Raw genomic sequence first — 11,386 nt, 5'->3', positions numbered from 1 at the left:
TATGTGCATTGTCAAAACATAAGGTGAGTGTTGTTCAGTTGTAGCCTTCGTACTTTGCGGATATACATGCAGTATATTTAAATATGGGCGTAGACATAACTGACATAGAAGAGGAGATCATTTTCTCTTTTCTTCCTAACTCGTTGGTATCCAGATGAGTTCTTCTGTGGCTGAGGCAGAGATTGGAACATTTATGCTACAGCAGTAATGGTTGAAAGCGTTTTTCCTTCCCTTCCTTCAGTTTCCATACTGACGTTACGAACTTGTAATTGTCCACAAGGTATTTCCAAGTGAAGGTTTTACTTCGCTTCACGCTGAGCTCTGATCCCTCCACGCTGCACACGCCTCACAGTTCCTGGGGAAATTGTCAAAGTAATAAAAGTGGAGCTGGTGTTCTGCCACATTTTGGGCATCATGACGCAATTCTGTTTTTCCTGGCAGCGTGTCCCAACCCGCGCTTTCAGAAAACCATGTGAAGGCGCTGCACTTTTAAATAGGCCATTCAGAGCGAGGATTTCCTGTGACCGAGTGGAGCCTTTATGCATCATGGCAGATGGTTTCTATGCCTCTGTGCCGGAGACAGCCAGTGGTTGGACGCATTATGTTTTCGGGTTCCACGTCCGTCCCATTCCCATGAACGCGATATCTTGCCTTTAGGGAATTTCCTCAAATCTGGTACAAATATTCAGTAGGACTTCAGGATGAACTGATTCGATTTTGGTCGTCAGAGGTCACGGTGATGTCACAAAGCCTTTTTTTTTTTTAAGGGAATTCTTCTCCTTTTCACCATTCACTTGAGCTTGAATTTAATCCTGCCTAACCAAAGGTCAAAGGTCACGGTGGCCTCACGTTTTTATTGAACATAATATCTTTAGATCAGCTGGAGGGAATGTCTTCAACTTTCACTTGGACTCAAAGCTGAACAGATTTCGGTGCCTGGAGGTCAAAGGTCAAGGTAACAGTGGCCTCATGTTACTGTGAATGTGACATATCAGGACTGCCTGTAAGGAATTTCATTACATCTGGCACAATTCACTTGGACACACTGATAAATTGATTTGATTTCAGTGGTCAAAGGTCAGGGTGGCTGTTTCGTTTTTGGCCTCTTGAATATATTTCGACTGCTTGAGGGAATTTCTTCAACTTTTGATCAGCTGTCACTTGGACTCAAAGATGAAGTGATTATGTTTCTGTTAAATGTAATCGTTACAGTTACCTGGAAAATAAGTAAGTAAAATATGTACCCAGAAACGGCAGTGGCTGGCGGAGGCATACAACTGCAGTGCGGTATTTCTACTTCACTTTGAGAAGAAAATCGGAAGTTTTGTTTCATAGTTTTTATTTACAGCACAAATGTTACATCAAGTATTAAAAGAGCAGCGTGAAGGGTTTGTTTTTTTCCCAGTCAGATGTGATCATCAGATTCAGCACCTCTCAAACACTTTGTAGAGATCAGGTAAGTTGGCGATCTGCAGCACCGTGCCGTCCTCGCTGAACTTCTTGGGCGGACTGAAGAGGGTTCGAAAAGCTTTAAAGATGATGTGTTCCACTTTCCAACGCCACGAGTTGGCCTCATCATCCTGAAACAAACATTACACATCGCATTTGTCTTTTCATGTCATGAATGTATCATGTACTCAACAGCAGAACAAGTTCTAAGTGTTCACCTGCTCCTCTCCGGGCTCGGGCTCCAGGATGTACTGTTTCCTGATGGAGTAGAACATGCTGCACTCTTTACTGAAGTCTCTGAAGCAATCCTTCTCATTGTCCCAGTTCACCTGTAAAACAGCACAGAGACACAGAACACGTCAGATACAGTGGGTGTCCAGAACCTTGTCCTAAGTATGGAGAGACGGAACAAGGCTTCACCTCAGTGGCCAGGCGCAGGATGAACATGGGGAGACCTTCCATGACAGGAGTGTACTTATCAAGCAGAAGAGGAAGCCCTCGTAGATTCCCTTCCTAAAGTTCATGAAACTCATAGTTACAAGCATGGCCTATCTGGAAGAAGCAGCATGTATGGTCATTGCAGAAATGAACCTGGAACCTGACCTGGTCTATCTCCATGGAGAAGTAATCCTGCAGCATCTCTGCATTCTTCTTCAGGAAGTCCACGATGTACTGAGCCAGGCCTTCTTTAGGTCCGTCCTCTTCAGTCCAGCCGCTGTCCTCACTGTCCAGAGCCAACATGGCCAGGTCATAGAGCGGAGCCGGAGTCTGAGTGCACAGAATACGTCATTAAAAATATGCTGCATCTGCACAATATCTTTCCAACCATCCCAGTCCAGACTTTACTCACAGATAGTCTTAGTACACCATAGTTCCCAAAGTCGTAGATCAGTATTTGGTAGAAAAGCTCCTGACTGTGACCAAACAGAATGAATTAGACATAAAAAACTGCAGGTTCAAACATTGGAAATGTGTTAGATAACAATCATGCTGTATTCGGAAACTGGCAAAGGGTTGAAACGCAATGTTTGATAGAAACTAAGTTTGGAAGCTTTGCATGTTTTGATGGTCTTTTTAAAAAATTTAATCTCAAGTTTTCCTTCTTCGACACATTTTCAGCTTCAATCCTGTGCATTTGTTGGTTTTCCCGGTTTGAAACCTTGTAAATGGTGATCTGAAAACTGGTGCACGTGGACTTAGACCTGCACTCTTATTGTAGTCTGTCATTTCAGAGAAAACACACACCCACACATTTGCAAGCTTGCAAATCAACTCTTTCATTCGATTTCAAGCTTTCAAATACCGACATTCAACGCCTTTTTGCAGTTAAGGATTATGGCCTGATATCTATCCCATAGAAATGAGCCTTGTGTTTGCAGAGTCTGACCTGAGTTTGGTTGTGTTGAGCAGGTACAGTTTGGTGTGATGTTGGATCAGAGTCCACTGGGGATTGACGCAGCCCACAAACGAGTGGCTCTGCAGCATTTCCTGAAGACCTGCAGTACACACACACACACACACACACACACACACACACACACACACACACACACACACACACACACACAGAACAAACAACTTTTGTCGACAAGTTTGATCTATTTTGTCAACTGTGTTGTGTAAACTGCTCAGACAAAAGGGGGTATGAGGGCTGTGTTTACTTGGATTATATAATGATACATGTTGTGTTTACCTTTGTGTGTGTTCTCAGTGATCTCGGCTCTCAGCTCTTTGATGCTGTTCAGTTTTATGGCTCGCCTCTTGGGCGTGGCTGCAGCCGTCAGGTCCGCGTCTTCTTCCTCTTCTAGCTGCTGCTCCTTCCTCGGTCGCTTCCTAGGTTACAATAACACAAACACACTCACACACAGCCGACCAACCTCCTGCAGTGGGACCTCTGCATGTTTACAGACACTTGACCCACTTCATGACTTCACAGGCTGAGTGGATGTTTTCACATTATATCACACAACTAATGAGAAAGAGTTATGTTTATCTTAGGTAGAGATAAGACTGCTATTACTTTTCTGGCCACATGGGGGCAGATGGATTCCGTGATGAAGTTGGAATGACTCATTCAGCAGAGAATTAACACATCCAGCAGATATAAAGCAGCGTCAGCGTTTATTCAGAGTTGTTATTGTTACCATCTGAGGAAAACAACTCCAGGAATTATCCTCTTCTTTAAGCCTGATTCATACTACTGAGAAAAAGATCTGGGTTTTAACTTCCTGGATGTTTGACTTCTCTTCACCTGCTGGTTCTTTACTTTGTCTCTATGTTTCATTGGAGCATGTTTCATTTTACCTTTTATTGCAGAAATCTGGATTATTGAGAAACCGAACCAGAGTAAATCTATTAGCTGTAAACCAAACACTGAGATAAAACACGCTCCGCAGAGCTGCCGTAGGCTGATCATGCTTTTTGGTTCATTACAGTGACTAGTTTATTTCTAAAAATAATAAAAATAGCGATGAATGATAGGTGGGGCTTAAAAAATGTATCAAAGCCCAATCATGCATCTCAAATCTGTCAACAACACAGACTGCCGGACGGCATTTCATTTAAGGTGAGCCGCAGGTTATCACACTCTGATCAGTTACTGATTGACAAGGAGGTGGAGACATGATTCACGAGGGACGATACATGTTTATGTTTGTATTCTTCCTCCTGCTTTCTTACTCTGATCCTCACACTAAACAATCAGTCACCCATGACCTGCCCTGATCTGACTTGCACAAACCACATCTTGATTGTTCGTGATGATGCGTGTTCTAAATCCTCTGCTGAATACCCACCTAACCAAACAACTGAAGCTCTGGCGTGGTTCACTTATTAAAAGGATTCAATCACCTTTGAGCATCAAAACTGCCGACACTGCTTTCTTCTTCTTCGCCTTTTGGCACCTCTGCCTCCTGCTGAGCCAAGGCCTCCAGCATATCTGCATCTCCCGTCCCATCCCACTCTGCGCCGTCAGGCTGGGTGGTTTTGTTCGCGGCCTCTTTGCAGCTAGGACCAGCTGCCTCTGGGTCAGGGGACGGCTTCTCTTTCGGCCGGAGGAATGCGTCCAGTTTCTGAGCGCGACAGTCGGTCCTCACCATCTGATGCGCGTAGACTCGCTCAGTAGAATCTGCTGTGGCGCTGGAGGACTTCACCTCCGTGCCACCTGAGATCGACAGGCCTGGCAGCAACGTCTGCACAAACACAGAGTATGTGTCATAAGACAAACTACCACCTCAAGTTTTCATTGTGAAAGGAGAGAAGACCCAATAATAGCTACAATGTAAAACTGAGGCTACATCCACATTACTGCGTTTTGTTTGAAAACGTACCAACTCTGCTACAGATACGTTTGGCGTTCGCACTACTCCAGAGTTATAGAACCGCAAAAACAGAAGATTTAAAATCCTGCTCACCCTGTTGAAGTTTTAAAAATTTTTTTGTCTGGACTGGGATAAACTGGTATGTTTGGAAACGATGACACTCACAACAGCTTGCTGATTGGTTATTTTCAGTCACGATGTAGCCTTCTCTGATTCGTCAGGCTCCTGTCACATGACCCCCTTTCAGAAAGAAACAGCCAGCTACCAAAGTAGAACGCAACATGGAAAATCACAAGCGTTTCTGACTCTGTTCTCTTTACCAACAGCTGTTGTGCAGCTAGATTCTGCATTTTACAACGATACTTATTGCTGCTTCTCATTTGTAGCTTAGCTCTTTATGCAACTAACAACAGAATGCTTCCTGTTCACACTAGAATTCACATGCCCAGTGTACATGAGTGGTCACATGATATTCGTTTTCAAGTGTGATATGGATGAGGATTACAATCGATACTGAGCCAAATAGCTCACGTGGACAGAGATTTTTTTAGTTTTCAAATGCCGTTTTTTCAAATGAAAACGCAGTAGTATGAACGTAGCCTGACAGAGGGTGTCTGTCTATACTACAAATGGAGATGTCACTTATTCCCGTAGTGAAAGTACCAGTATATTTACAGAAATAGTAATTGAGTCACGTCATACTTGTGTGAAATATGTGCGTGAGGAGTTGGTGCCCAGCAGTTTGCTCTCGATGTGCTTCTGAACACTCTCGATGACGCTGTCTTCATGTAAGAAATGCACCTCGTGCTTGGTGGGGTGAACGTTGACGTCTACATTCTGTGGGGCGATCTCTAGGCTGCGGTGATCAGAAAGCCCCGGTCAATATAAAATGAATTTAACAACTATAGAATCGTCTGTAAAAAATAAAGGCAAAGTTAGCTACCTGAGGTAAAGGAAAGGATGTGCGTTCTTGGGAAGATAAGCGGTGTAAGCGGCCTCGATCGCTTTCTTCAACGCACTCGACTCCACCAGACGATCTGAGACATCACAGATTACAATCTCCATTTTAACAAAGCGCTAAGCGGTTTATCTTCGCCGATGAGTTACTTATGCACTAACATCTCCTCAATACGTACGGTTGATGAAGAGGATCAGGATGCATTTCTTCATTGAGTAGTTTGCGTTTGAGATGTAGCCCTTCATCTTGTAGGCGAGCTTCGGATCTTCACAGCAAACTTCAATGAGCTCCCTGGGGACGTGGTACAGAGCCAGTCATGCCGTTAAAGTTAAAGATGAAGAAAGATCAAAGCTACAGAGAAAATCAAAGCAGATTATTTTTGTCTTTCGTGGTTGGTTGGTTAATACCTGCTGACTGCGTTGCCAAACACGACTCGAATATTATCCACTACGGATGCGTTAGGAAGAGTCCTCACATCTGCCACAGTCTGTCCATGCTACAAAACGAAAATAAGGGCAGTAAAAATCTGACTGTTAATAACATTGTCCTTTAATTAAAGAAAATTGAAAAAAGAAAAGTTTTTTCTGGTGATGCAGAGCCAGTTGTAGTCACTTCACCTCCTTAAAATATCCCCAAAAAGCTTTGTGCACGAACAAATGAAACCAAAGGCACATCTCACCTTTTTGACACAAAAGCTTTTTCCTGAATTGTGTATGGCGTACCTTCAAATCAACATCAGAACATAGAATACAGATTAGGGAGAAATCCAGATACAAAGATACAGGAATTCGGAGACATAAGAAATATAGCCCCAACCTGCTGATCACCTCTACGATCCTGGAGTGCTCATCACTGGGGCTCTTTAGAGCTTTCCTCCTGGTGGACACATTATAGAAGAGGTCCTCCACCTGCGGTCAGGGAGAGCAGAGAACTGTCAGAGGTCTGCGAGTATCCACCACCCTCAGTGTGTCAGAGGCGATGTGTTCAATGAACTCACGAGAATCTGTGTTCCCTGGTTTCCGGCACATTGTTTGAGTGGACCTTTCATTTTGCCATCACTGTAGTTGGCTCTGCATGAAAACAGAATAAGAGAATAGATCCATTACAAGAGCATCAGCTTCCTGCTCACTTTTGATCTATTATCACGTGCATGTAATCTCAATAAGGAGGCAATAGAGCAGATGGGGTAAGAAGGATTTCAAATGATATTGTACCTGTGTGCACATTTGGCATCAGCTGTTTTGGTCGTTATGGTAACATGTGCAACATGGCTTATACTTGCAAGGGCCTGCATCGAAGAACAAAGAGTATGAGTATGTCAGCATTTAATAGCCGACAGTGTAATACTGCAGCAGGGCAGGGCTCAAAGCTGGCAGCGCTGCTCACCTCTCCTCTAAATCCATAAGTAGCAATAGCTGACAGGTCCTCAAAAGTCTGGAGCTTACTGGTGGTGAAACGCTCGCAGACGATTTCCATATCTTCTTTCTGCACCAGTGAAAAACAGACCAATCAGAAATCAGTGGTTCTCAACTTTTTCTGGCATCACCCCCTTCAGAACATTTTTTAGTCCCCTGACCCCACAATGACAGGGGAAGTAATAATTTAATAAAATATATCCACACACACACACACAGATCTGAACTAGATCTGATGAGAGCAGAGAAGATATCCCACTTATTGTTTTCTCCTGTGTGAAGTTTCTGTCAGTACGATGGTGAATTGACAGACTGAAGGATCTTTGCAGTTACTTCTACAGTCACTCTGTTGAGAGGGGGACTTTCCCCGCTGCCCCCCTCCTGGGCACCACAGACTGTGTGTGTACGCCCCTGTCACCCACCCTGATGCCTGTGCCGTTGTCCTGAATCTGCAGCGTCTTCAGTCCTCCATCTTTCACCGTCACCTGGATGCTGCTGGACTTGGCATCTAAACTGTAACACAAAGAAGCGCAGTCTGTCGTTATCATACAGCCAAACCCTGTATCTAACAGAACAGATCACAGGACTGTTGCTAAGTTACTGGTGTTGTCGAGCTGCTTCACGTGATGTAAACAAAGTTGTCTACTGCCTGACATCGTGACTTCTATGGTTCAACTGCTGGTTACTAAACAGTTGAGTAGCTACCATGAGCTAACTGTGACCGTGGTGCTGAGTTACCAGTTTTCTATCAGTTCTTTCACAGCGTTGGCAGGACGCTGGATGACTTCTCCTGCTGCGATCCTGTTCACCACTGTCTCGTCGAGCCTCCGGATGACTCCCGCCATGTTCCCGGTGCTGCTCGCCGAGCCTCAGAGCAGATACACGGCCGCTAACGACTGAGAGCACGCGGATAAACACGTAAACACCTGTATACCTGAGTTATGGTGTAGCATCACACAACTCAGGCTGCACGGAGGAAGCATGGGACCAGAGACGGGACGTGTAGGAGGGCTCACTCTCCCTCAATATGTCAGCGGAAGATATCACTTCTGTCATTCGCTAAAATTGACCATTAAACGCTTTGTATTTATTTAAATGTTTAATTGTTTTATTTAATCAGAAAAAGGCTAAAATCACGTTTTATGTCAAATGTGGTTGGCAAAAAGACACTTTTGTCTGAGCCGCTCTTTACTCTTAAAGTGATTCGTCTTCTTAAGCATACACGATCTTTGATGACAGCGCGGGGAGACTACGTGGGGGCGGGGCCCCAACTGATAGTCTTCTTCTCTGGTAAATATTCTGCAGCTCTGTGCCTTCGATAAACTTTGCAGCGCCCCCTAACGATTGAAAAACAAATCGGTATTTTTTACACATAAACATAATTTGTTAACAATCACCAATACTGTAATTTTACTGCTGCTTTTTAAAAATCTAATTTCAAGGTCCAGTGTGTAAGATTTAGGTCAAAGGGATCTATTGGCAGAAATGTAGTGTTTCATCTAAATTGTATGAATTGTTGTTTTGTTTACCCTAGAATGGGCCCTTTATATTTAAATACTTTATATTTACATCAGGAGCAGTTACTCTCTACGGAGGCCACCATGTTTTTTGTAGTAGTCCAGTCTGGACAAACTAAACAGGGGAGGGTGAGGATAGAGGTATGCAGCTGCAACATGGTACTTCACCACTAGATGTCACTAAATTCTACACACTGAACCTTTAATCCACAAAGTAATAACAATAGACCAGTGGCTAATTATTAATAGAAAAGGATAAGATAAAGTAATTTTCCCCCTTAGGGAAGGTGTTTTTGTTTAGTCTGCACAAAGATCAGATGTAAGAAGAAATGCAGAACATTACTTCTCCTTACAACTACGCCTGCTGTAGAGTAACTATATACATATGTATATAACACAAGACAAGTTTCACTGTACAGCACATTTCTAGAACGAGGCAATTCAAACTGTGTTACATAAATTATAAAAGGCATCATGACAAATCATGAAAGAAACAAAACCATACGAAACAAAAGCTTTTAAAATTAATTACAAATATTTTCATATAGAATAGAATAAATAATTGAAATAAAAATTAATAGAATGAAAGTAATAGTGCAACGCAAGAATTTGATAATTATATGATTTAATAAAAGGTGGTGGCAAACAGGAAAGTCTTCAGCCTTTATGTAGGCCTTTGGTCACATGCTTTACTGTTTCTTTCAATATGGACATATTAGCAGTGTTTATCATTGACACAATGAACAGTCCAAACTGCAGGTGTATTGATCTTTTGGTACAACACTTAAAAGAAATCAATTGCATGAAAATTTACTTTACTCCAACCAGAGGGTTTAACCACTACCGAAAAGGTCTCCACTGAGAATTATGCAGTGTATATTCAAGTTAAAATTATAACTACAGCCCATGATTTTACTTATAAAACTGTGAAAAACATGAAAATGTGTGAGTAAAGTGTTAAGATATTGTACAGTCCTCTGCACATTGACTTGTAAGGGATTCACTGTGATCTTCAAAAGAGCACATACTTGGTCAGACTCTTGCCGTCTCTGCATACCTCACATGGTCTTTGTTTTTGTGGGGATTTTTTTCAGCGTAAAAGTGGTGGTCCCAAATCCCAAATCTTCAAAAATAGAAATGTTCTCAGAGATACTTTATAAGGCTTAGAAAAGCCTGTGCTGTACTTAGTCTCCCTGACTGTTACAGTAACATTGCCAAAATTATGTTGCTAGGTTGCTAAACTTTGGCCTCAGGCGAGGATGACCTCAACAGAATAAAATGCTATGACTAGGCTGTCCAGGGAGTGGCGCTGTTTGGATATTGTGACCAGGCAGAGAGTCTCAATCTCTATGCAGTCCCACCTGAACCTGGTTCTGGCTAAATGATAGATATAACACAACACACTATCCTCAAGTGCCTGCATGAAGAAAAACAAATAACCTGAAGAAAGCTGGTGAAAAATTAAAAAGATGAGATCTACCTGTCTTTATTAAGCCTACGTTTTCCATTCAATGTGTGCGTTGGATGTTAGAGTGAAACAAAGAATGTCGACCCTGTTTGTATTTGAGAAAACCACAAATATTTTATTTTATTTTATTCCACAGTCCTTGTTTATACACAGCAAATGTGTCTCATATGAAAAGGGGCAACCTGTAACCTGGTTGCCCCTTAAAAAGCCACTGTCCATTTTCAGGCTCCATGTCTGTCGTTAAGAGTCACTTAGAGCCTAATAAAGATTTTAAAAATGCAGCAGATAAACAACATAGAAACTTTGGTGGACCAAACTCATCTTCTCATGCAGTAACATCCTTCCTCTGACCGGTTATATCCTTTTTGATCTGGTAAATCTGGCCACATTCCTGACCCAGAGAATCTTGGCTAGATAACCCCTAATCTACACATACCTAATGTACATCACATATGAATCCTCCCTCTGGCAGCACTAGAGCTAACCTGGCATGGTTTAGTAGCTCAGCAGCTTTGCAGTGCTGATCTTTGCCAACACCTTTTCAATTCCACGAATGAGCTAACCACACAGCAGTAAAGCAAACAGCACAACCTGAAAGGTCACTGGAAGTATGAAAGGAAGCCAGCTTAGCACTGACAGACATGTGGCAGGCTCCTTTTTCACCTGAACCACAGGGTTCAACCAGAAAGAGGGCAGTGACAGAGTACAGAGTACTATTTTTTGTTATTTTGGTTATGTCATCCTTGGTTATACATTGGTCACGCTCTCTCTCCCTGGCTCTCACTCTTGCTCCAGTGCTTCCTTTATCGGCTGAGGAAAAACAACCACAATTGTTGTGTCTTTGCATCAAAGATGTATTGAGGGGATATGATGTTTGTCCTGCATGGGACGTGTGTCCTTGTCTCAATGCAGGACATTCCAGTATGTGCTGCAGCTGCAGGATATACAACAGGATACAATACAATAGAGGTGGAAACTGGTCATGCAAGAAAAAAAGTTGATGTAAGCCAGACAGTAGGCCTATAGCAAAATGCAAAGTTGTCGGTTTTCTTTTTTTTTAAAAATATTTTTTACTCTAAGGTAGCAATCATGAGGTCATTGCAGAGAGCTGTTCTCCCTCTAGTCTGTGTACATGTACATTGTTAAATGGCAGGTTCAAGGCTGGGTGGGGTCAGAACTGGTTGTGTACCTCTCAGGGCACAAAGTATCTTTCTGCTTTTTCCACTGCTGTGCTCACATGTTCTCTTAGTGTCACTGAA

The 11,386-nt window shown here is 42.7% G+C and overlaps 1 protein-coding gene across 1 annotated transcript; it reads right to left on the bottom strand.

Moving 5' to 3' along the window:
* Positions 1-1,322: 1,322 nt before the first annotated feature.
* mlh1 (mutL homolog 1, colon cancer, nonpolyposis type 2 (E. coli)) lies at positions 1,323-8,134 on the bottom strand. The gene is made up of 19 exons (XM_035173431.2): positions 7,881-8,134; positions 7,565-7,655; positions 7,114-7,212; positions 6,942-7,015; positions 6,725-6,797; positions 6,544-6,635; positions 6,407-6,449; positions 6,135-6,223; positions 5,906-6,018; positions 5,713-5,806; positions 5,472-5,625; positions 4,300-4,640; positions 3,143-3,282; positions 2,837-2,945; positions 2,300-2,363; positions 2,053-2,217; positions 1,870-1,962; positions 1,668-1,778; positions 1,323-1,580 (listed from the first exon to the last, which is right to left on the bottom strand). Exons 1-19 carry the CDS (start codon positions 7,985-7,987, stop codon positions 1,425-1,427), a joined length of 2,208 nt encoding a protein of 735 aa, XP_035029322.1. The 5' UTR covers positions 7,988-8,134; the 3' UTR covers positions 1,323-1,424.
* Positions 8,135-11,386: the final 3,252 nt, after the last annotated feature.

The sequence above is a fragment of the Hippoglossus stenolepis genome, chromosome 12 (assembly GCF_022539355.2).
Source record: "Hippoglossus stenolepis isolate QCI-W04-F060 chromosome 12, HSTE1.2, whole genome shotgun sequence".
Lineage (NCBI taxonomy): Eukaryota > Metazoa > Chordata > Actinopteri > Pleuronectiformes > Pleuronectidae > Hippoglossus > Hippoglossus stenolepis.
The sequence above is the reverse complement of the archived record's forward strand: the minus strand, read 5'-3'. Positions and strand labels throughout refer to the sequence as shown.